The sequence below is a fragment of the Rana temporaria genome, chromosome 1 (assembly GCF_905171775.1).
Source record: "Rana temporaria chromosome 1, aRanTem1.1, whole genome shotgun sequence".
Lineage (NCBI taxonomy): Eukaryota > Metazoa > Chordata > Amphibia > Anura > Ranidae > Rana > Rana temporaria.
In genome coordinates, this window is record NC_053489.1 from 491,411,819 (window position 1) to 491,438,721 (window position 26,903).

The 26,903-nt window shown below is 42.8% G+C and overlaps 1 protein-coding gene across 2 annotated transcripts in view; it reads right to left on the minus strand.

The window, feature by feature from the left end:
• Positions 1-26,903, minus strand: part of PRDM5 (PR/SET domain 5) — a 248,546-nt gene that overhangs the window by 152,553 nt on the left and 69,090 nt on the right. Inside the window, exons 9-11 of one of the 2 annotated variants that reach the window (XM_040330250.1) lie at positions 14,035-14,119; positions 13,409-13,566; positions 176-208 (exon numbers count right to left, since the gene is read on the minus strand). In XM_040330250.1, coding sequence (XP_040186184.1) covers positions 176-208; positions 13,409-13,566; positions 14,035-14,119 — 276 coding nt within the window. The remainder of the gene's footprint in view (positions 1-175; positions 209-13,408; positions 13,567-14,034; positions 14,120-26,903) is intronic. The other variant, XM_040330260.1, reaches the window with a different exon arrangement.

A 26,903-nucleotide genomic window follows, 5' to 3' on the forward strand; every position in this document is an offset into this window, starting at 1 on the left:
TTTCCATTGTAAGGAATAAAAAATTTGGATGGGCATTCAATATAAAATGTATAAACCATAACAACCTTGCATCTTAAACGCTTATGAATACAGAATGATGTAAAGTATGGGAAAAAAATTGCATGTTATATATCACAAACAAAGGAAAATATCTGCATACCAGAAATGAACCTACCCACATCAGTTCAGCAACCTCATCTTTACACAGCTGTTGGGTATGAAGAAAACAGATCTTACAAAGCAGTAGACAAATACAGATATAACAGCTACACGGCAAAACAATTATCACCAGCCATATACTCTTAGCTGAAATGACCCTATGCAGCAGTATACTTATTATAAAACTTGGGAATGCAAGAATGTTAAAAACCCTGAAGTGTGTAATAGTTTTAATAAATGCATGAACAGAGGGCAATGGATTGTGTATATCAAAGGATAATGAATATTAAACTGAAATATTATTGTTGAAATACCATTCAGAAAATCTATAAGGCTACTTGCACACTGTTGCCTAAAAACTCAGCGTTAAGTATACAGGCATATATATATTTTTTTTGTTACTGATCTAAATGGCTGTACACATAGGCACATGAACACATGCTGCATATACTTTAGCTGAGTAAACAAAATGCAGAAATCTAAAGTGGCAGTTAGAACTTTTACAATTCCACTTTGAACACAATTGTTCCCTCCAAGGTGTGTGCGTGTTAAGTTTTTAGGTAAGGCTTTGGGGGGGGGGGCTAAAGTGATAAGGAAATGCCCTTGTTGTAGCTGAAGAATAGGTATTGAGGGCGCAAAAAAATGGTTGCTAAACAGGCTGTTATGGTGGCCAAAATGTAGTGCAGAATAATTTCTGTGTATATCTACAGGTGAGCGTGAGCTTAAATCTGAGGACAGAGTTGGCTTTGAGTTGTGGAGCATTCGCTTAAGCTGAAATTGTTGTTGCTGAGGACAGTAAGGGTTAAAATTATTAAGCAGTATGTGCCTATAATGACAGCAGGTTTAAAGGAGAAGTCTAGCCTGAGCTTGTTTGGCTGGGCTTCTCCTTTGAGTCACAGGAGCGCATTTCGTCTTGCACTCCTGTGACCTGCTCTCCACTAACATCACTGGAATCAGTCCAGGCACTGTGTCATCCCGACTTAGGAATTCTGGACTTGATCCGCCAGCTGCCTGGAATGAAGGCAGTCTCAGCCTCTCAGTGGACCAGTGAGACGGCCGCTCCTCCCCCTCCACAGCTCAGCACTCCAGTGAGTGTGGAGGAGCAGAGCTACAGAGCTGCTGATCTCTAGTCTAGGTGTAAAAATTTTTTTTTAGTTAACTGTCTATTGTGTCATATTGTGGAGTGCCCATCACTTCCTGGTATGGGGACACATCAGGACAGAAATATATCTAAAATGAAGGATCCTTCTTTATAGGTGTCATTGGAACAGGTGTCCTCATTGAAAAATGGTCCTGCATCTTTAATTCTGGTGGCAATCATATGGGTTTGTATTTTACAATACACTTTGTCCTGGAAACATTGATTACCAGGGCAAATCAAGAGGTTGGATCTCCCTAGTGGGACATAGACAGAAATAAAAACCTTGTGAGAAATTTTAGTAAGCCCTGGCGCCATCCAAAAATTAAGATATGCTAAAAAATGTGAAGCTGCCCCTTTAAGTGAATAAACCACCTCTGAAAAGTGAACCAATGAAAAGCAAGGTGCTAACACATGTGTTAACTGCATGTGAACAAATGATAAAAAAAAACAATTCAAATATACATGATCTTCCAAAAGGTGAAAAAATATATTTCTAAGAATTATTAAATTAATAAATATTGCACAGTCCAAACTTTTTTCCTAAATCTTGCTGAAGAAAGCTCCAATCACTGTGCTCCTGGTCTTAAAGGTGCCTCAGATACTCCTCATATAAATATAAGTACTCCACCACAAAGTGTACAAAATGCACGCTCATCAACAGCATCTATGATATGTTTTGAGTAAATGATACATACTGGAATATAATTACTTTTCTTTTTAAACCAGAGTTTAGATATCTTTACTACTGAATTCAAGGGAAAAGAAAAATCCTCCCTTGCGGTGTGCCTGCCCCCACACTGCAAGAGTTAACTGCTTATTTATGTGTAGGACATCCGCCGCCCACCCGCGATCGCTTCACAGAGAGACAGATTGGGGCTCTGCCTATGTAAACAAGGCAGATCCCCATTCTGACAGGGGAGAACATGGAGATCGTCTGTTCCTAGTAATCAGGAACAGCGATCTCTGTGTTCTTTCCCTACACAGTTAGAAACACACTGAGGGAACACATTTAACCCTTTGATCGCTCCCCAGTTTGAACCCCTTCCCTGCCAGTGTCAGTTATACAGTGATCACTGCTTTAATTTTAGCACTGATCACTGTATTGGTGTCACTGGGCCCCAAAAATTGTCCGTTAGGGCCAGATTTGTCCGCCGCTAAAAATTGCTGATCGCCGTCATTACCAGTAAAAACAATAACAAATATTAAATGTCCATAAAATAATACCGTAGTTTGTAGATGCTATAACTTTTGTGCAAACCAATAAATATGCGCTTATTGAAAAAAAAAAAAAAAAATGATGTAGCAGAATACATATTGGCCTACATTGATAAAGAAATTCTTTTTTTTACATTTTTTTTTACTTTTTTTTTTTTTGGATATGTATTACAGCAGAAAGTCCAAAATATATATTTTTTTCCACAATTGTCGGTCTTCTTTTGTTTTTAGCGCAAAAACTAAAAATCGCAGAGGTGATCAAAAACCACCAAGCTCTATTTGTGTGAAAAAAGGACAACAATTTTATTTGGTAACAGCATCACACGCCCGCGCAATTGTCAGTTAAAATTATGCAGTGCCGTATCGCAAAAAAATGGGCTGGTCATTAAGGGGGTACATTTTTCCGGGGCTAAAGTGGTTAAGGGGCCTCACAACCCTAAAGGGTGGCAGAACTTGCAACTTTAATCACTAGACCCTTGCAAGTGTAGCAGCTTTGAACATGGAGAAAGACAAACAAACAGCTATTTTTTCCAGAATAACTCAAGGTTGAAATCTGAAACAAAGTTTGTTAAAATCCTTCCAATGTACATAGATGACCCAGAGGGGAATGTTATTTTCTCAACAAAAGTGGAGTTACGCTTTAGGTACCCTTTGCACTAAAAAATATGTCCCAACCCCTGTCACTGTCACTGGTGTTTAGCTAGTCTGCATATCAATGTTAAGAACCGAAAATAAATCTGAATTTACTGAATTATATTGGACTGATTTACTGAAGGATATTAGAATCTTCACAGAAATTGTGTGACTATTGACTTAAACTATTCAATCAAGTCCAGATGAAAGAAGTTAACAGGAATTTACATTATTGGATAATTTAAGTAAATGTTCATACAATTTATTGTGTTTATCAACTCCTTCAATAAATCAGCATCATTATCTTACGTAATAGTTGTCCTTTAAAGTGTATGTAAAGGCCAATTATGTTTTTATTAATATAGCATGTGGAAGAGTTAGAACTTCAATCTGCTTTTTTATTGACATCTGTGTCCCTTTTGGACTGTCACTAGTGAAGGTCAAATCTGCTTGGATTTAATGCAAACCCTACTGAAGTTAAAGGGAGGAGAATCTAAAACATTAATTATTTTCAAGACTAGCGGAGAATGAATTTGTCAAACAAAGGGCAAGTGGAGCTGGGCACTGCCAGAGGGGACATGGTACTGTACAAATGAAAAGAAAAAAGTCACTCAGTAGGAAGCAGCTCAGTTATTAATGCTTAAAGTGAAACATTACAAGTTAACAATTCCTATAAACAGCATGCTGTGGGGATGTCCTAAACTTGTCTATGAAGTGGCACATCTGTAGGATGTACTAAAGCAAACGTGACACTTAGAAAGTAAAAGAAACTGCTGGTAAATGACATTTCCTGGCCCGTTAATGCTGTTTGTAACAAAGCTATGTTCAAGGCTAATAGGCAAGGCATTATCAATGAGCATGGGGAGCTGGGCATTGAGCTGGGTACGAATGCTAAAAAAAAAAAAAAAAATTGTTATGGTAGAGTGAAGGATTAGAGCACTTGTCAGTTTTTATTGCTGTCTTTATTTGTCCTGAACCTAATCGCTCTCTTCGTTCTTCTCAAGACCTCCTGCTCTCTAGCTCTCTCATCACCTCCTCCCATGCTCGTCTACAGGACTTTTCCAGAGCCTCTCCAAGCCTATGGAACTCCTTACCCCAAACTATCCGTCTATCTCCTTCTCTTTTAGCTTTTCGAGGATCCCTGAAAACCCTCCTCTTCAGAGAAGCCTATCCTACCCACACCTAACAACTGTATTTTAACTTTGCCCACCTGATCACCCCCCACATCTACTACCCTCTGATCCACTTCACCCTCCCTTCTAGATTGTGAGCTCTAACGAGCAGGGCCCTCTGATCATTCCTGTATTAAATTGTATTGTAACTATAATGTCTTCCCTGATGTTGTAAAGCGCTGCGTAAACTGTTGGCGCTATATAAATCCTGTATAATAATAATAATAATAATAAGTGAAAGCAAAAGAAAATCCCAAATTTGGGGTTTTCACTAGAAAGCTAAATGTCCCCACTGGGACATAGATGGCAATAAAAAACTGACAGGGATTATAATCCTCTCTTACGCTATCCAAAATGAAAAAAAATAGTTTTGCCTATTGTTCTCCTTATCAATAAGGCTTAACCCCTTCCCACGGCCGCCTCCCGGAATTTCGGGCATTCGGGTCATGTGACCGTGGTGACTGAATGTCACAGCGTTCACATGATTGGAAAGCTCCTGATTGTAGGTATACATCGGGAGCTTTCCATTTCCCGCTGTGACTGTGCTGGGTGCGCGCTGGTTTTGTGTTTAAAAAGGGCCTCTCAGCGCTAAAGCCCACCCGCTGAGAGGCCGTATATATGCGTGCGGCCGGTGGGAATAGCTTAAGCAGCAACATTAAAAATACCAGATTTCATTGAAGGATAAGTTCACCTTTGGAACATGTTACATGTTCCACCCGTATTTACGGTAGAACATGTAACATGTTCCAGGGAGCCATGGAGGGCCATTTCTTCACAGCGCATGTGCCGATGACATCATTGGCACAGTGTACAGCAAATTTTTCCACTAAACGGTGCACTTTTAGGAGATATTTACAGTGCCTATAGGTAAACCTTATTCTAGGCTTAGCTATCGGTACAAGTGATACAGAGAGGTTTACAACCACTTTAAAACTGAACTCCAAGCAGATATAAAGAAAAACATTTAATGCAGCTGCATATTACTTTAAAATAATTTAATGTATTTTTACATAGAAATATCCTAAGTCATGAAGGCTTTAATCCTCTTTGCAGCAGTACTCAGACTTTGAGAGAGGCAGGTCTAAGGATAATCAGGCTCTGCTGCATATACTGTAAAATGTTGATGACTTATCAGCATGTTGCTGGTTGTTAGTTGTCTAATCAGCACCCTTTGGGCAAGGGAAGTCTTATGCAACATATTAGTTATGTACTCAATTGTTCAACTTCGATCACTACTATTATTCAAGATATGCTAATATGCATAAGACTTTAGGCCCCATAGTGGGAAAAAGAGTGATATGAATTGTTCGAAATTCTCTGTAAAGTGCTGCAGAAAAATGTCTAGTACCCATGATGAGAAAGTTGGATGTAAAATACCACTTTCGAAGCGATTGTACAATAATCTAATCGTTAGTACACAGCTTCTGTGAGCCAATCACAACAGTTCATGCAAAATTATCCGAAGGGACAAACATTTTTCTCAGTAGAAAGTAGAACAAATTTTTTTTGTTTAATCTGTACAGTATTCGTCTAAACAAAATCAGAAGACCAATACCATGCATATCTGAAAATGAAAGAATACATTACAATACAACACATTACATCACTTCCAAGGTTGTATTCCATCATACAAGAAATCATAACCTTAGTAAATTATTGGTTTTCAATATGAGACTAGCATGCAAAAAAAAAAAAAGACCATCATTTGTCTGATATTCTCATTGTGTATACGAGGCTAAAAAATAAATACTAGTGTGGCAGATGATTGCCTTTTAGTTGTTATGAATTATAGCACATTAACACAATTGGAAAAATTCTAAAACATACTGTAAACCCAAATGTGCATCAGACATTACCTTGTTGATCCGTCAGTCACACTCTCAGTAATGAGTACATGCATTATTTTAAAAAAAAAAACACACTACACGCTTGAAAATGCTTTTCTTGTGGCATCTTCTGATACTTTTGCACGTTCCAATTTAAGAAACATTTTGATGTTGTTTCAACAAGTTAAGCACAGGAAAGCAATAAGTTAATGCACATTGTAAACATCTGGGCAACATATTCACTAGTGTCATGTGCGTCAAAACCAGCCTAAAGTATATGTCTATTGCATATGGAGAAAACTAAAAACAGATGCATAGTCAACCTTGTATTAATTAACTCCTAAATATGCAAATTGCTAAACAAAACAAAGATTTAAGAGCTTGCTTACGTTGCATATTATAGAAGAATAAACAATTACAATGACAGAGTGAAAAATTATTGTTGTATCTGGGTTATATAAAATGTCTGTCATTTAAATATAATCAGAAATACTATTGTAAGATGGGAAAAAGCAACAAAGCACTATTTTATATGTAACTTGTACAGTGCCAAAAAAATGCAATATGTGTTACAAACGTATGATTTGTCAAAAAATCTTGTGTTATACAGCTTCTCTATAGTGAGCACATATTTCAAGCAGACTTATCAGGCAACATTGAAAGGAAACCTATCATTACAGGATGACACTTGTCAGGATACAAATAAACAAATCAGATTAAAGGATGTGAATACAGGTTTGCAACCAAAGCACTGTGGGGTTGAACTATATATGCAATACATAGAAGCAGCAATAGGCAGAGCAGAACTGAAAATGCTAAGGAAAGTTCATGAAGACTGGAGCAGCCAGAATCTGCAGCAACTGTGCATGGCAACAAAATCAGCTTCTAGCTTTTATTTTCAAAGTTGAATGCCCTGTACACACGATCGGTTGAAAAAAAAATAGAACCTGTTTTAAAATTTTCGGAAAAAAAACGATCGTCTGTGGGGAAATCCATCGGTCAAAAATCCATGCATGTTCAGAATCAAGTCGACGCATGCTCGGAAGTATTGAACTTCATTTTTCTCTGCACATCGTTGTGTTTTAGGTCACCGAGTTGGACACGATCGGATTTTTAACCGATGGTGTGTAGGCAAGACTGATGAAAGTCAGCTTCATCGGATATCTGATGAAAAAATCCATTGGTTCGTTTTCATCAGTCGAACCAATCGTGTGTACAGGGCATAAGGCTCCATTTGCACTGGGCTTTTTTTCACATTGCAAGTCCCAGCAACAGGAGTCTACTGATTCCTGTTGCTGGGATTACCAGCTGTGTCCAGATAGATGGGGCCGTGTGGAGCATGCGCACTGAGATGACAGGTTGTTGGTAGCTGCAGCTAATCACATCCGCTTGCAAACAAAGTGCATCTAGCCACGATCACTGCAGGCAATTACAAGCTGTGCGTAGTGATAACTGCAGCCACCGCCAGTCTGTCATTGCACTATTATCCAAATGCAGCTGGCAATGTAGATTCCTGTCACTGGGATTCAAAGCATGCCCAAACGCCTGTGCAAATGGAGCCTAATGCCTGGTGCACACGTTAAGGTTTATTCGTTCAACGCAGCGGGCTGAACTAAAAAATCATTTTTAGTACAGTGATCTCCCTGCTGCTATTGTGTTTTGACAGGGGGGACCTCAAACACCCTCCCCCACCAGAACACACTGGTCCATACTTTCAGCCATTGGCAGCACTGCAAGCACTGATTGGATGCCAATTGGCTGCTGGTTTTCTAGCATGCTGGCTGTGAGATTGGCTTCTGTTAGACAAGCAACTGTACACATGGGCCCAGTCAGCTGGTTTCTACCGTAATGGTTGCTTTTAGATAATATTCGGCTCGTGAGTTTGGGGCATTACTGAACAAGCTGAAGTTAGAAGCTGATTGGTCACTATACAGCGACTTCAGAATCTGTTCTAGTTTAAGTAAATTCCCCTCACGTAGATTAACAGGCGTTTTCTTTTAGAAACTACAGATTAAGTGAACATTGAACTTTATTCTATTGTTACTGCCATACAAACCTGATTTTAAGAAATTTAACCTGTCAATGTCACCCTGCTTTACAGCATATATAATGATGTGCTATATACTTTAACATTTTGCTGCATGTGACGATTAGGGATGAGCCCGATGTTCGAGTCGAACATAAGTTTGACTCGAACATCGGGTGTTCACTTGTTCGCCGAATAGCGAACAATTTGGGGTGTTTGCGGGAAATTTGAAAGCCGCAGAACACCCTTTAAAAGTCTATGGGAGAAATCAAAAGTGCTAATTGTAAAGGTTAATATGCAAGTTATGGTCATAAAAAGTGTTTGGGGACCTGGGTCCTGCCCAAGTGACATGTATCAATGCAATTTTTTTTTTAAATGGCAGTTTTTTCGGGAGCAGTGATTTTAATAATGCTTAAAGTGAAACAATAGACATTTCGTACCTGGGGGATGTCTATATAGTATGTCTGTAAAGTGGCAAATTTTTCCCGTGTTTAGAACAGTCCCTGCACAAAATGACATTTCTAAAGGAAAAAAAGTAATTTAAAACTACTTGCGGCTATAATAAATTGTCGGGTCATGGCAATACAGATAAAAATAATTGAAAAAAACGGCATGGGTTCCCCCCCAGTCCATTAGAAGGCCCTTTGGGTCTGGTATGAAAATTAAGGGGAACACCAAACCAAAATTAAAAATAAATATATGCTTAGGGGTCCCTCCAAATTCCATACAGGCTCTTCAGGGAACCCCACGCCAAATAAAAAATGGAGTAGGGGTCCCCTCAAAATCTATACCAGACCCTTTTCCGAGCACGCAACCTGTCAGGCCACAGGAAAAGAGCTCCCCCCTCCTGAACCGTACCAGGCCACATGCCCTCAACCTGGGGAGGATGTCCCCATGTTGATGGGGACAAGGGCCTCATCCCCACAACCCTTGCCCGATGGTTGTAGGGGTCTGCGGGCGGGGGGGCTCCTTCGAAATCTGGAAGACCCCTTTAACAAAGGGCACCCCCAGATCCCGCCCCCTCATGTGAATTGGTAATGTACCCCTACCATTTCATCCAAAAAAGTGACAAAAATGGTAAAAAAAACACACACACAGCTTGGAACAAGTTCTTTAATAAAAAAAAAATGTCAGCGATGTAATCCTTCCACGACCAGACGATACGATCGACTCCGCCTCCATGGGAGATGCCCGCCGAATGATGCAAGAACCGCTGTGACAGCTGTTAAATAGCTGAGGGCGGGGCCACTCGTGACTTGCGCGGGTGACCCCGCCCCCTCTGACGCAACGGGGAAACACACTGGATACCCAGTGACATGTACAGGTGACCCGCCCCCCTCTGACACAACGGGAAATCCTTAAGGTCAGACAAGAGAATTTCCCTCATTGCTTCAAAAGGAGGCTTGCCCGAAGTGCCAAGAGAACCAGACTGAGATTCCAAAGGGCTCCAAGGGAAAGAACTGGGGGGAGATGTGAGTTACTCCCTGTACAAAATCCTTAACCAAGAAGTGAAAAGCCAAAGGTCCCTGAAACAGCGAAGCCAAGACTGATATTTGTCCTCTAGTGGTGCTCAGGACCAAATGTTGATCCAGACCAGGTTTGAGGAAGGACAAAATATGTCCCACAGAATACTTTCTGGGATTTTCGCAAAACAGGTGGGATTGTAGACTTTATGAGAAGTTGACTTCCTAGCTTTTAAAAAGCAAGACTGACCGAATCCAGAAAAACCCTGTACATCGGAACCATGGCTCCACTAGTCATGCCGTTAAAGTCAGCAACTGAGATACAGAATGGAACACTAAACCATGATTTCGGAAGGACACCACAGAGGGTCTACAAGAAGCTTCATTATGTCTAAATACCACATCCTCCTGTGCCAATGAAATGCGATGAGGATCACCGGCATTGCCCTCCTCCTCGATCCTGTGAAGTGAGAAAAATCTGGAGGAGCACCAAGGTGTAGATCAAGCTGAACTGATCTCACAGGATCACCAGAGAATCCACTGCAAAGTTCCCTGTACCTGATGACAAACTAGTCCAATTAGCTGTTGAACCTGGATTCCAGAAAATCCCCATCTCATGTTTCCCACCCGTGGCAAAGGGCTTGAAAAAACACTGGTTGTAGCACCTATTCCCCTACATTGAGTCACAGGAGTGCAGTGTCAGCCTGGCATCCACTATGAGAAGCTTTCATGACTGTCGAGCAAAGGGCTTCTCATCTCCAGTGCCAGGTTGGAAATTCACAATGTTACGGAGAATCTGGCTTTAGAGTCAGACACATGGGATGGCCCAAAGACCAACGTTGTTTGTCCCACACAGCCCGAATGTTTCAATGCAATGGTCTGAAATGAAATTGTGAGTATGGTACAGCCACAAGGGAAGCCAACATGAGACCAGGAACCCTCACACAATAGATTAAAGGCTTCCTCTGTTTTTACTGATGCAGATATGTCATGGACCAGGGTTTGTTCAGCTCAGAGCAAGGCCCTCCAATATATGTAAGACGGGTTCAGCGATGGCTTCTGGAGGTTGAGGGTCCAACTAAAACTCTTTAATGCCTGTACCTTCTGTTGGTTGTTGGCTAACAGGGACAGAGGGGACTAATACTTAAGAAGGAGACCGTCAAGATACCCCACAATGTGAATGCCTTGATAACAGATAAGAGCCAAAACCAGAGCATCCTGGTAAAAACCCATGGGGTTGTAGACAGGGCAAATGGAAGAATGAAAATTTGGTAATTGCGTTCACCCACAGCAAAATACCAATAGTATTGATGAGGCAAAAAAATGTGCAGATCCTCTCATGGATGGACTATCAGTTTGGCTGTACACCACTAGATGTCACTGCAACTATTACTTTTTACATTTATGCATTGTTCATACTGGGTATTCCTGACTACTTTTTTCACAATTTTATAACAATTTTTATATTTTATCATATCCTTTCAATTATATTTTCATTTTGTTTATTATACTGCCAACCAATGTAATTAGATTGTGAGCAGTCCCAAGTTAATAGCAGATAAACAACGTTATTGGATACGTTTCGAAATGTGATTCGGGTTGATGGTATTTATGCCTTCAACCAAAATGGTGGAATTGCAACTTCCTGAAGACGGCCAATCTGATAGGCCGAAATGCATAGAGCTTGAATCACTTGATCGTGACACACTTCCACCTAGACGTCCGAACCAGGAAATCGAGCCCTCACCACGACAGCGGCTTCATGTATTGATCGGGCAGTTTTCATGGATGGCTTTTTTACCTTCTGTTCACTCCGGGTGCCAGAGGATACCTACAGGGGTCGCCCCACAAATGCATCTGACCTTACTAGCGATAGTTGGTCCAATCCCAAGGGTGAATGCACATCTACTAGGGGGCAATCCTATTTGAGCACGGAATTTTTCATCCATATTTCAAGTCACAGCACTGTGTATAAGACCCTCAATACTGTTCCAAAAGCACAAGCACTTTTTTCACTGGGTACTTTTTCCAGCGACTGTCGTTTTTTAGTGCGTTTTTTTTTATTTAATTTAGTGTTTCATTATTAACTTTCTTGTATGTAGCATTTAGCGTGGTTTATTCTTTATTAGCCCTCTCGTAGGTCTATTGAGGCCTGAAAATTCCCCAGAAGGAGGGAGGCAATGACCGGCCTAGCATTTGCCATGCAAAGCCTCTGAAACCATAGGATCTAGCTGAGGAGACTCTTTAGATCTAAAATGGACCAAACGTCTTCACAGTTTGAAAACTGTGAAGAGGTCTGAGTAAAAACCTTGAAAGTATTTTCCTTCTAATCCATGAGCTGTTGGACAGCAGCAAGCAGATCTGCCTGACATGACAGAGCAAGACTCCAGTTTGTAGGCCCTGAAAATGAAACTCTGGACCCAAGCATCTGAAATATTCTAGGGCCAGAAGGCTGAGAAAGCCAAAAGATATCCCCCACTTTGAGAAGTAGGGATGCTCCATCACTCTTAAGAGGCCCTAGCACCAACCTTGGTTGGTTTGGAAGGCCATGTCATCTAACAAAAGTAAGTTCCTGACTTAAACATAGCATTGAAAGACTTAGGCCGCGTACAGACGAGCAAACATGTACGATGAAACCGGTCCGCCGGACCGTTTTCACCGTACATGTCTGCCCGGGGATTTCTGTATGATGGCTGTACTCACCATCATACAGAAATCCGCGCGTAAACAATACGCGGGGCAAGGCCGCGCCGTCGTCGTGACGATGACGCGGCGACGTGGGCGGCCCTGCCAGTTCAATGCTTCCACGCATGCGTCAAAGTCATTCGACGCATGCGAGGGAATGGCGGGCGCTCAGACATGTACGGTAGGTCTGTACAGACGACCGAACATGTCCGAGCAGACAGGATTCCAGCGGGCTGTTTCTAAACAAGTTTGGAAATATTTGCTCGCTGGAAAAAGGCCCGGCGGGCAAATGTACGCTGGAATCCTGTCCGCTCGGGCCTACACACGACCGAACATGTCTGCTGAAACTGGTCTGCGGACCAGTTTCAGCAGACATGTTCGGTCGTGTGTACGGGGCCTTAGAGGGATCCCAAGAGTAGAAGGTCAGTTGGTGAAGGTACAAACCTTCTTTCTTCTGGGGAAGGACTATGGACTCAGGGATTGATGGTGATGGAGCTGGGATACAAGGACATATGTTTAGTCCAGATAGCAATGGTCCAACAGACTGCCCTAGACAAAAACACGGGTTGCTTGGCAGGGTCCACCAAGGCAAAGCTTAAGGAGAGCCTTTAACCTTAAATCTACCAGCTCTTTGAACATGGGGATTTTAGAGACCCCTTTGCTAAATACTTTTGGGCGAGCAGATTTAGGCTGTTCCAACACTAAACAAGAGCATACAGCTTCAATAAACACAGCTTAGGAAAAATGTCTGTAGCAGGCATATTATATTTTGGACAGTAACCAATCACCTGAGGGTAGATTCATACAACCTAGTGGCAATGAATTTAAGAAGCCTGTGTCCTGTACTGTTCTCGTAAAATTAAATCTTTGTAACACACATTGAAAAGAAAGCAAAAAACAAGGAACTTATTATACATTGGCCACTGTAAAGCTACAATAAGATAAGTTAACACAGGTTCAGGTATATGCTAGGTCTATCCAGATATTGGACAACATAATGCTATAAATAGATAAAAGGTCCACTTTAACATAACAAATTTGGAAAGTTTTGCAAAATGCCATTGCAAACACCAGTGTTAGTTGTTTACCTTTTTATGATTCTTGTAAACATTTCTGTGGGCAAATCCTTTTCCACAGAGCTTGCACTGGTAAGGTTTGTCCTCGCTGTGTATTATTTTGTGAGCGGTCACTTGATCAAGTCGTTTGAAGGACTTACAGCAAACCTCACAGGTGTAGGGGCGCTTCTCTGCAGAAAATGATTGGGGACATTTAATCTGTAGTTTAGTGGAGGGGAGGTAGAAGATGAAAGGCAAACAGAGTACTCTCCATAGAGACTGTTGCATTTAAGTCAGTCCAATTAAGATTAACCAATTAGAAAAGCATCTAATGCCCTTTCTAACATGATAGTTCATAACGGATGGAAGAACGAAACATTGCCACAGACTTAAAAATAATCTTTTCAAACCGACATCGAATTAACTAGCTTAAATCAAAAGAGAAGGACTTCAAAGAAAGCTAGCTTCAAGATTATACATTGGAATATGTGCAATGCATTTAATAAAATACACAACGAATAAAAAATGTTCCAAAATTTGGATTTCTTGCTTACAATTCTAAAATGTTAATCCATAAATACTAACACACAGCACAACATGTGTACTTTTTGTAATACTGCCTGAATCATAAAATAAGCATGCAGAGGTGGTTGTTTTACCTGAGTGAGTTATCATATGCCTTCTAAGTTGGTTAGCTGAAATAAATTTCTTGTCACAATCCTGACACTCATAGACCTCATGAACCTGTAAAACGAGTGTTTAATGATAATTAAAAATGTGACTCTGTTCACACTGTAAGTGTTTAGTGTTGGAAGGTCCTTCTATACAACAATGTGCTTTCTCAAGATCTGCATAATTGCCATTTGTTTTTGAGAACATGCAAAACCAAACTATTAAATGAATACAAAGGCACATATATCAGTTTAGGAGACAATAACAAAAGAATGATAACACTGATAGTCCAGATGAATGTTTTTTCAAATATCAACTATAGTGACTATAATGGCCCATAGATTTTCCGTGACATGCTCTACAGGGGGAAACAGAACTTGTGAGTTACATTGGTTAACCCCTGAACATACTATTTAAAGTGGTATTAAACTGCCAGAATTGTGAAGAAATAATGGGTTCCCAAGAGCTTTTTGCTGTACTGTGCAACACACACAAGTGCACAGGAATTTCTTACCGTAACATCCCAGCACATAATAATGCCAAGACTGTACACTGATCTGCATGTGTACAGCTCAGTGTACGCTTACAGAAACAACTTCTCACAAGCAGGGAGAAGGCAGAAGAGCATTATTTGTAAAGTAACTTTAGTTTTACATTCAAGATGCCCACTAGTGAACAATTTTTGGTCCTACTAGCCTGATCGCACAATGGCAGCTCTGGTAAACCAAAATGTCAAAATTCAAGGCTTTGCACATAAATGAACTTAACACACAAACATAACAGTTTGTAGATTGTCAATATTCCAATTACACACAGAAGGAAAGCAACAGTTTATCATGTTGCACAGTCCTGTATCTACATATATGGCAATGTGCACTCTTATATACAAATTTCAAGGTCTTTATTTAACTTAATTCAGAGAACTGTACAAATGCCACATTATATGAGCACCTGAAGGTGGTCATCAACTTTAGAAGGCAGTAAGACATGCAGACATAATCAGACTGAGCAAATTTATTTAAAGTGGTTGTAAACCCTAATGCCCTGTACACACGTTCGGTTCGTCTGATGAAAACGGTCCGATGGACGAACCGATCGTGTGTGGGCCCTATCGTTTTTTTCCCATCGGTGAAAAAACGTAGAACCTGTTTTAAAATTATCTGATAGTTAAAAAACCGATAGAAAAAAACGATCGTCTGTGGGCAAGTCCATCGGTTAAAAATCCACGCATGCTCAGAATCAAGTCGACGCATGTTCGGAAGCCTTGAACTTCATTTTTCTCAGCACGTCGTAGTGTTTTACATCACTGCGTTCTGACACAAACAAATTTTTAACTGAGGGTGTGTAGGCAAGACTGATGAAAGTCATCGGATATCTGATGAAAAAATCCATCGGTCCGTTTTAATCGGATGAACCGATCGTGTGTACGTGGCATTACAGACCACTTAGACCTACAGGTAAGCCTAGATTAAGGCTTATTTGTAGGTGCAAGAAATATCTCCTAAACCTACATGGTTTAGGAGATATTTCTAAAAGACGTGCACCGATGTCTATGGTGCATGCGCCGTAGACAATGGCGCGCAGGCGCACTGAGTGTGTCGTTACTAATGGCGATCATACCGTTAGTGGTGGTACCCACGCGCATGCGGAGCCGCGATACGAGGAAGACACTCAGGGAAAGATGGCGGCGATGGAGGAGAGGAACGAGCACTGCTGCTGCGGTTGCTTCGATCTCAGGTAAGTAATACATAATGAGCTAGTATGCTATGCATATTAGCTCATTATGCCTTTTCCTTGCAGGGTTTTTTTCAGAATGTTTTTAAGAGGGTTTGCTTCCTCTTTAAGCACATTTATGTTTATGGAAATGGAAGGGTTAAGGGTGACCTGACTCCTCCAGTCATGGCTTAATCTAGGAAACATCAGTGCTATCGAAGGGTCTAGTATGACATGGTGACCAGTTATATTGATTTGGCGCTGCTCAAATTAGAGGTGAAAGTATACCCTTGTGTCGCAGAACAAGGGGTTCAGGCTTATCCTGATACCAATCCAGAGGGCTAGTAAATGTAAAGAGGAAATGATCACTGCTACTCCTGACCAGCCCAGGTGAAGAAATGATAAGCAGTGGACTCCACCTACAAGTCTCCACCACACCACAAACCCTGATGACCTTTCCTCTTTACATTTCCTAACCAGTCTAGTATGCCATGTAAGGCTGGCCATGTATTATACAATCTTTGTGTACAATTTCACTTTAGAATTACCAAAATCACATGATATGAGGTCAAACCTAAACACTTTAATTTGTATGCAATTAGGAGGCCCTTGCACTACATTGTTGAAGATAAATCCAAAGGAAATTAAACAAGAAATTTGTATAATTTATGGCCAGCTCTAATGTCCAAAAATAAAGCAATTCTTACATATTCTGGACAAAATATATGTAGACTGATTATATCATGTCTACTGTCTACAGTAGTGGTTCTCAACCCTGTCTCCAAGTTCCAGCCAAAAGGTCATGTTTGGGATAAAATAGCTGACCAAAATACCAAGCCATTGATTCTGATTTAAAGCACCTGTGAAAGATCAAGGAAAATCTGAAAACATGGCCTGTTGGGGGTACTTGAGGACAGGTTTGAGAACCACTGGTCTACAGCACCTTTAAGCTGGCCATACATTATAAAACTTTCCTATTCAATTTCCTTTAGATTTCAACATCTAGCACAAGGGTCTGCCTGATTGCATACAAATTCAAAGTGTTTAGTTATGACTTCATATAATATGGTTTTAGGAAATCTAAAGGAAAATTCTACAAGGAAATAGTAAGATGTATAGCCAGTCTAAGGCCCCATACACACGAGAGGATTTATCCGCGGATACGGTCCAGCGGACCGTATCCGCGGATAAATCCTCTCGAGGATTTCAGCAGATTTCTATGCGATGGCGTGTACACACCATCGCATTGAAATCTGCGCCGAAATCCTCTGGCGATGATGTGTCGCGCCATCGCCGCGATTATGACGCGGCGACGGGCGCGACGCTGTCATATAAGGAATTCCACGCATGCGTCAAATCATTACGACGCGTGCGGGGAATCCCTTTGGACGGATGGATCCGGTGAGTCTGTAGAGACGAGCGGATCCATCCGTGGGATCCGATTCCAGCAGATAGATATTCTGTGCATGTCGACAAATATTTATCTGCTAGAATTCGGAAATATCCGCGGATAAATATCCGCCGGAGTGTACACACCATAGAATCTATCCGCTGAAACCCATTCGATGGGATTTATCTGCGGATAGATTCTATCGTGTGTATGGGGCCTTAGTCTCTATGCACAGTGATGATAACGTGCACTCTTATAAATGTGGTTTTCCAGCAGTTAGGTGTACAACACTGACACTATAGAGCACTTCAGTGAGCACAATGTGCACAAATGCCCTTGACACTTTTTGCCAGTATGTTGCAGATAAGACCTGTCACGCATTTGTCTTACAGCTTTGTTTCATTTAGAGGTTATTATTATTATTATGACATTAACATGGATGCAAATGTACTAGATTTATTAGATAACATTTAATGTATCTTGTGCATTTTGCACTTTTTTGTTTTCTTTTCCCATCTAGAGCTGCTACTTTCCTGCAGCTTTTTCAGCCATTTCCTGTCTACATGCATTCACTCTAGACTTGAACACATCATTGATCGTGCTTTCTGATGGTGACAACAGTGGATTGTGCGTGCACAATGTGCTTTGACACAGCTGCCTGTAGTCTCCAATAAACGCTAATGAGAGGGGGACAATGGTAAAGCATGACTGAAAGGGACAGAGTTTTGTTAAGTGTCAAGTGCCTGAACAAGGACCTTCATGAGAGGATCACCAGGTATTATTTTGATGAAAAGGTTTAAAACACTTTTTGATTTATTGATTTGGTTTACATCTACTTTAAGAATGTCTGACAGAATGTTTGGATGCTGCTGGATTACTTAAAATATAATGCTAAACTCAACCATCTGCAGATACATAAAACAACCAACTAGATGAACATTCAGCTGTTGTTTAGCATACCATTATATTAAGTACCTAGATATAAATATACAATGTATTCTAGGCTTATTTATCCACCAGAAAACAGTAAAACAGTGTAGTGCAAGTTTATCTTTTTGTTTACATGGGCTTGGAGCCCATTCACAACTGTTTGCCCTTGATTTTCATTAATGAATGTGCATTTATGTACATTGCATTAAGGCAACCTATTCATTTTTAAAGGCTACCAATACACCAAAGCATCCAAAAAAGTACCTGCACCTTTTTTTCCAGCACATCACACCACAAAACAAGGTAGCACAGTGGTGTGCTGCATTGCATCTGCATTGTGGTGGTGCATTTGAGTGCATTTCAAAATCAATGGCACTGCAACACAACAAAAAACATATGGTGCAATAATAAGCAATACCACATTATTGCCATATGATTGGGTTTAGGTTGCTTAATTCTTTTTTTTTTAAGTTTACATGTTTTTAGTTTATACATTTTTAGTTTTTTTTTTTTTTTTATAGCCCTTCCTCCAATGTCGTTTGTGTATAAAATCTCTCTTTTGTAAAAAATATAGTACATGATAAAATGTATTCCATAGTACTATACGTTATCTAAAGAGATACCGAACCACTACATGGTTTCTTAAAAACGTTCTTTAAAACTCAGCTCCAGCTTAAAGCGTAACTCCACTTTTGTTGAGGAAAAAAAATTCCCCTCTGGGTGATCTATGTACATTGCAAGGATTATAACAAACTTTGTTGCAGATTCCTACCCTTAGTTATTCTGAAGAAATCCATGTGTGTTTGCCTGTACCTCCACTAATGAGGAAATATGCTGAGCATGCGACCCTTTAGGCCTCGTACAAACGACCGAACATGTCTGCTGAAACTGGTCCGCTGACCAGTTTCAGCAGACATGTTCGGTCGTGTGTACGGCCGACCGGACAGGTTTCCAGCGGACATTTGTCCACCCGACCGTTTTCGAGTGGACAAATGTTTCTTAGCATGCTAAGAAACATGTCCGCTGGAATCCTGTCCATCGGACATGTTCGGTCGTCTGTACAGACTCACCGTACATGTCCGAGCGGCCGTCATCCCTCACATGCGTCGAATCACTTCGACGCATGCGTGGAAGCATTGACCTTCCAGCGTCGCGCACGTCGCGGCGACGGCGCGGACACGTCACCGCGCTGTCTGTCCGCATGGATTTCTGTCTGATGGTGTGTACAACCATCAGACAGAAATCTCCGAGGGGACATGTCCGCTAAAAACGGTCCGGCGGACCGTTTTCAGCGGACTGTCCCCTCGTCTGTACGAGGCCTTAGACATGTTCCTATTAAAAGTATATCTCCAAAAATTCTATTTTTGTTGCAGGGGATGCTTGAAATCTTACTTTTATCTTAGGCAGACTTCTGGGGACACTAGTGAGCCAATCACAGAAGCAGGAAATTATGTTTCTGGGGAGAGGTCAGTACACACTCTGTGTACAGAACAACTCCAGGTAGCCATATTGCAATGTATTCTCAGAAAGTTACAGAGCTGCAGATTGAAAAGGAAAGTTAATTTTTAATGACATTACAATATGATTAGTTTTGCAATTGTATGCACTAAATTATTTTTTTCTTTATTTGCTATTTATTTTCCCCACGGAAGTGGAGTTACCCTTTAAGTGTTTTTGCGGGTGTTACTTTTGATAGAGAGAAAGAAAAAAAGCAGAAGAAACTCCTATCAATTTTTTTTGCTGTACCTGGAACGGGGCTGGAAGGACAATAAGGAAAAACATGCAATACATTGTTTTTGTAGAGCAGGGAAAAGTTAATATTTATTTAATATTATATATATTTTTTAACATGTTTGTCAGTGCTTTCGTGTCCTGGTGACTCCTATTCCCCTCTTTTTTTTTTGTACTGATGTCACAGGGATAAAAAAGTAAGATTGAATCTCCCCAAATGAAGTCACAAACAGCTACAAAAACCTGAAAAAAGTTTTATGATTTTCAAAACAACGCACAAAGTGAAAGGTTGCGAAGCTCTCTTTTGCATTTCTGTAGCACAATGCAGAATATGGTCTGAATAAAGAAATACACAGCCTGTTAGATTGTAAAGCTGTTTGGTGAAGAGTGATGTAGCAACATTCATATGTAATGTTTTTGGAGTATATTATTCTCCTTCTTTCATCCCATACTTCATATTTCCTGGTGTGACATCATTGCCAGGTGACAATTTTCATTTCTCGCTTGGATCCCACTGATTCTCAGCCCCCATGGTATTTATTGATAAGTAAAGCAGGCTTATGTTATAATAGCACATTTTTTAACATATGCCTAAATAGAAATTTATCCCAACTGACATTTAAACACATCAATAAAAATAGAATTTTTTGTACTCACCGTAAAATCCTTTTCTCTGAGTCCATGGACGGACACAGCTCCTTAAATCTTGACAAGTGGGTTATGTTCCCAGAGGACTAGGCAGAAACATGTTAGATAATTAAATACATGTTACATTAACAGAGTTGAACAGCCCCGCCCAGGGGGCGGTCCCTCCAGACATAACCCTCCTCACTGCAGCATGCAGCCTCAGTTCGTAACAAGCAGTACAAACCTAAGAAGAAGGGGTGGGTGCTGTGTCCGTCCATGGACTCAGAGAAAGGGATTTTACGGTGAGTACAGAAAATCCTGTTTTCTCTTATCGTCCATGAACGGACACAGCTCCTTAAATTTTGACAAGTGGGACGTCCTCAAGCAGTGTCAAAAACGAGGGGTGGAAAATATATCAGTAAAACCAATTTTAACTTCACCCCAAAACAAGCAGAGCTCCTCAACGGAGGAGGTGCAACTTTAAACAGCCGCCTGCAAAAACTAGAGGCCGAAAAAAGCATCAGAAGATGCACTCACAGCAACCATGTAAATTCTGGAAAAAGCGTGAACGGACGAGCAAGTCGCCTCCTCGCACACCTGTGAGACCGACGCATTAAGTCGGAAAAAAACAGGAAGCACCAATTGCCCTGGTCAAAAGTGCCGTGACAGGAAAGGGGGGCCCACCCCTTAAGAGCATAGGCCTGTATGACAGCCTGCCTGATCCATCGAGAAATGGTGGTCAACGAGACCGCCAGGCCCTTTTGTGGACCAGACACCGACACAAAAGAGAGTCAGAACTCCGAATAGGAGCTGTAGCAGGCTGGTACACCTGCAAAGCCCTACATCCCTTCGCACCAAGAGATGTAGGCCTGCCAGGTGTGACGGTAGATCCTCCGGAAGAAGACTACCGTGCCCTCAGCATTGTTGAGATGACCAAGTCGGACAGACAGACCCGGTCACTTAAAGTCTGGCTTCCAATAGCCATGTTGAGCAAGTCAGTGACTGTACAACAGGAGGAAATATGGGACCTCGAGACAGAGGGACCTCCCGCCCTGGCAACCAACAGGGTACCTCCGCTACCAGGCACCCGATATCGGCGTACCAAGGACGCAGAGGTTAATCTGGAGCGATTAGAATCATCGGGATCTCCTCAGCCTCCACTCTGTGGAGCAGCCGAGGAAGCAACTACAATAGAGGAATGGCAAAAAGTCGCCGATACAGACCCCACAGGGCCACAAGTGTGACTGACGCGTCGGTACTAGATCACTAGACCTGGCCACAAACTTCAACACCCTTGCGGTGGAGACGAGCGGCCAGGAGATCCATGCCCTGTGAGGCTCACCTCCTGCAAGAGAGCCAAAACACCCCAAGCACAAAGACCAGTCGCCCTGGTCCAGTATCTGGCGACTCAGGTAGTCCGCCTGCCAGTATACCTGATGGTAGACCGAAGCCACAGCCGTGGTGTTGTCTGGCTGAAACCAGATCCGACAACCTTGCAACCTCCTCGACCACGAGGAGAAGCATAGCCTGATCACCTAAAATAGTAGGACAATGAACGGTAGACAGCACTTGGTATTCCCAGGCGGTCTCCCACTAGCCAGGACCGACCCTGGGTAGCTACTGAGACCAGACGAGAGCGGGCAAGTCCAGCGACTCAGGGCCGACTGGACCCCCAAGGTGCCCCCACAACCCATGAGGCTGGCATCCGTCGTAAACACCGACCACTGGAAGGAAGAAACAACTTCCCGGACCGAAGAGTCGGGGGGTCTCCGTCACCAACTCAGAGAGTCTCTGACTAGGTGGCGCACCGGAATCTGATCATTTCAGAGACAAGAGATTTTTACCACCTGGACAGTATTTCCCCTGGAAAACCTGAGTGTGGAACTGGGCATACAGTACTGCCTCGAAGGAGGCTACCCACAGGCCCCGGACCAGCAGGTGCCCGGAGAGAAGACCGATTGCGTGATGCCAATACCTTCACCACAGACTAAAGAGTCTGCAATTTCTCCAGGGGAAGAAGGACCTTCGCCACCGTGGAGTCCGGATCAACCCAAGATACTCCAACGCTAAGTCGGAACCTAGCATGCCCAGGATTTGAACCCTGGGTCGCACACATGGAAGGCAGGCTTGCTGCCACTGAGCTACACCTCCTGGCCTAAATGTTTAACACCCACCCAAATCTTCGGAGGGTCTGAATGGGAACAACACATCCACTAGGTCTGAGACAGAAGTTGCTCTCAGAAGAAAGTCGTCTAAGTAGCCAATGAGGCAAAGCCGCGCTGTCCCAACAAAGTTAGGATAAGTGCGAGCTCCCAGCTGAAAACCCATGGTGCTGACGCCAGATCAAAAGGGAGGGCCACAGGCTCACAGAGACCCTCTCTCATCACGAAGCACAGAAAAAACACTGTGACATGGGACATGCATGTATGCGTCCCAGATGTCCGAGGACGCCAGGACATCCCCCGGATGGAGCGCAGCTACCACCGAACTAATGGATTACATGTGGAACTACCCGACGTTCACAAAGGTATTCAGGGTCTGAGGCCCATAGAAAACCCCAAACCTCTCGTCCTGCAAGAAAGGTAAATTTACCCCACAGCTTAGCAAGTCCCACTCTTCCCAAGGCAGACCGATGGGCCGGGAGAGAAAGACACGTCTCCGGATTCGAACCAATGACTCTCTTGCCAAGTAATGGAGTTAACCCTTACATCACCATGTGCATAAAACCATTCTGAAACAGAAGCCCTGGATAACAAGGGCACAGCATTCAATGAAGCATCACAGACCTATATGAGGCCCTGGACCAGCTGGTCCTCTAGCCTAATAACTTCGGTAGAGAGTCGGTGCTCCTCCACTGTCTGGTGCAAAATGCTCACTCTGTGAGTGACTGAGACCCCAGAGTAGTGGCCACAATAGGTCGCAAGTCAGACTCCAGCATGGTAAACATGGAACGGGTCAGTACTTCGGATCTTCTATCAGTCAGATCCATACAAGCGGGGGTTCCTGCAATAGGGAGAGTGGTCACCTATACATAACACCTGGAGGGTCCACCACCGGAGAAGAAGCCCACCTTTTGAAAAGGCTCTCCTCAAAGGGGCACTGAAGCGCCTGACGGTGAGGGACTACAAAAGCCCTCATCGGCTTTTCTTATTCTGCCTCTTAGAAATTATCAAAGAAGGGCACAGAAAGAAAAAACCTACACAGAGCGGTCTGATTTGTGTGATCCAAAAAAGACCGAGCCCTCGGCGGAAACCCAGCTGCACTATCCAGCTTAAAAGAGTCCCTTGCAGCAGTGAGAAGCGCACCCATAAATGCCTTATCCTGCTTTTTTTTTTTTTTTACTACCCAGGTACCTGGTACATGGCTCCATAACAGAGCATTCCCCAGGGGATAACGGGGGAAGGGGGCACTCTTTTACCGCCCGTCCGCAATCCACCCCCACCCTGGCACAAACGCGTCCAGGACTAACAATAAAACCTCTGTGGGAATTCCAGGTGCTAACCCAGATACTGACTCCAAATATTAATAATATTTACATAGTTTGTATGTATAATATGCACACCTATCCTTACAAATAAACAGAAGCTCCTAGAGCCCTATTCAGGGCCTCTCACCCACTTGCTGCGCTGACCAGTGGTACCCAGGGGACTCACCTCAGGAGGAGATTTCCCAGCGCTGCCGTCCACTCTCAGCACACAGCTTGTGAGTGGAAAAGAACCGTGAGGTAACTGTGCGGCATCTGCAGGGACCTGTGTGCGCCGTATACAGCACTAGGGGTCAGGACTACTCCAAGATGGCCACCAAGCGTTCAGAACGCGACCACAGGAAAATGGCCGATCGCAATGTAAGCTGCGCCATAGCGCAGCTATGCCGGCCAAATGGCGGCAAAATGCCGCGTTTAAAAAGGAAAAGCCTCCTAGGGCTTTTTAACAGTGAAAACCCCCTCACAGGAAGGCCCCATACAAAAAAGAAAAAACACAGGCCAGATAACACAGTCCCCTCAGGAAGGCCCCCCTGACAGCGGCAATGTTAGCAATGCAGCAAGGGAAAAGGAGCAGGGAAGGGAGGAGAAGAGGACCCCCGAACCCCAGGAATGCCCAGCCGTACCAACCCACCGGGACTGTACTTACCTGTCCGTGCGAGGACACGCTGACGCATTCCTGACAGAACTACAACCGCAATGGAGGTAGCTGTCGGCCCGGTCCACTGTGAGTGAGACAACACCACAGCCCAGTCATATGTGGACCTCGGAGCAAAGCTCACCGGACACCCCAGGAGTCATGGGGTATGGCGTGGCAGACCCAGCCTCTTTGCAAAGGTGTGCCCACGCTTGCTGGTCGGACTGAGTAGACTACAAGGATCTATATTATCCAGCCTGTCTCTCAGCCGACAGTTGAAAGAAGATTCTTCAAGAAAAAGTAAAATAAAATAAAATAACATTTCTCCTCAGGGCGCTGGGCCAAAAAGGGAATCATACATCCTTCTCCTTGCTAGGCAGAACGAAACTGAGGCTGCATGCTGCAGTGAGGAGGGTTATGTCTGGAGGAACAGCCCCCTGGGTGGGGCTGTTCAACTCTGTTAATGTAACATGTATTTAATTATCTAACATGTTTCTGCCTAGTGCTCTCCTGTAAACAGGGAACATAACCTACTTGTCAAGATTTAAGGAGCTTTGTCTGTCCATGGACGATAAGAGAACATTATTTTAAATGTCTTATAAAGAAATGTGTCAGTTGTATCTCTTGTATTCTGCTAATATAATATATACAGTATCACACACAAATATTAGAAGCTAAAAAAAATCAAGAAACAGTTTTTAACTACTTCCGGACCGCTAATCGTACATATACTGCGGCAGGGCGGCCCGACTGTGCGAAACAAGGTACCTGTACGTTGTTCGCACTTTCTATGCTGGGGCGCACAAACATGCTGTTGGTAACCCTCTGTAATCGGACACAGCGGGAGCCAATCAGCAGGTCCGACAGCCGCAATGGCTGCCTGCCAGCCGCGATCATTGAATGACAGAAACAAGGCAGATTGTTGTTTTGTCACAGAGGAAGAGAGAGATCTGTGGATCTTACTAATCAGGAATACCGATCTCTCTTTTTGTCTAGTGTCAACATCCCACACACAGTTAGAAAGCACGCATAGGGAACACATTTAACCCTTTGATTGCCCCTGTTGTTAACCTCTTTCCTGCCAGTGTCATTTATACAGTGATCACTGTATTGGTGTCACTGGTCCCCAAAAAGTGTCACTTGGGGGCAGATTCTCGTAGTTCGCCGCATCTCTGCGGCGGCGTAGCGTATCTCATTTACGTTACGCCGCCGCAAGTTTTACGGGCAAGTGCTTGATTCACAAAGCACTTGCCTGTAAAGTTGCGGCGGCGTAGCGTAAATCCCCCGGCGCAAGCCCGCCTAATTCAAATGATCCGGGTAGGGGGCGTGGATCATTTAAATTAGGCGCGCCAAACGTACTGCGCATGCGCCGTCCCTAAAATTTCCCGACGTGCATGGCGCTAAATGACGTCCCAAGGACGTCATTGGTTTCGACGTGAACGTAAATGGCATCCAGCCTCATTCACGGACGACTTACGCAAAAGACGTAAATTTTTAAATTTCGACGCGGGAACGACGGCCATACTTAACATTGGTTGCCCCTCATATAGTAGGGGCAACTTTACGCGTTGCAAATCTAACGTAAACGTCGAATCTTCACTGCGTCGACCGCGCGTACTTTCGGGAATTCGTGTATTTTGCTAATTTGCATACTCGATCGGGAAAACGACGGAGGCGACACCTAGCGGCGAAAAAAAAATTGCATTTAAGATCCGACAGCGTAAGAGCCTTACGCCTGTCAGATCTAATGGTTATCTATGCGTAACTGATTCTAAGAATCGGTCGCATAGATACGACGGCCCAGATTAGGACTTACGACGGCGCACATTGCGTTGCGCCGTCGTAAGCCCTTTGAGAATCTGGGCCTTTGTGTCCAATTTGTCCACCACAATGTTGCAATCCCGCTAAAAATCGCTGATCGCCGCCTTTGATAGTAAAAAAAAAAAAATCCCTAAATCTATCCCATAGGTTATAAACTGGATAATTTTTGCAAAAACCAATCAATATATGCTAATTGACTTTTCTTTACCAAACATATGTAGCAGAAGTTGGCCTTAATTGATGAACAAATTAGATCTTTTACATAATTTTTTATGTTTATAGCGCAAAAAATAAAAACCACAGAGGTGATCAAGTACCACCAAAAGAAAGCTCTATTTGTGGGGGGAAAATAGGCATCAATTTTGTTTGGGTACAAAATCGCACGACTGCGCAATTGTTAGTTAAAATAACGCAGTGCCGTATCTCTAAAAATGGCCTAGTGAATTTTGATTAACTGCATTTATAAAATAGTTACACGTTGGATGTATCATCTGAAGCACTGCAGCACAAATATTAACAGATGTAA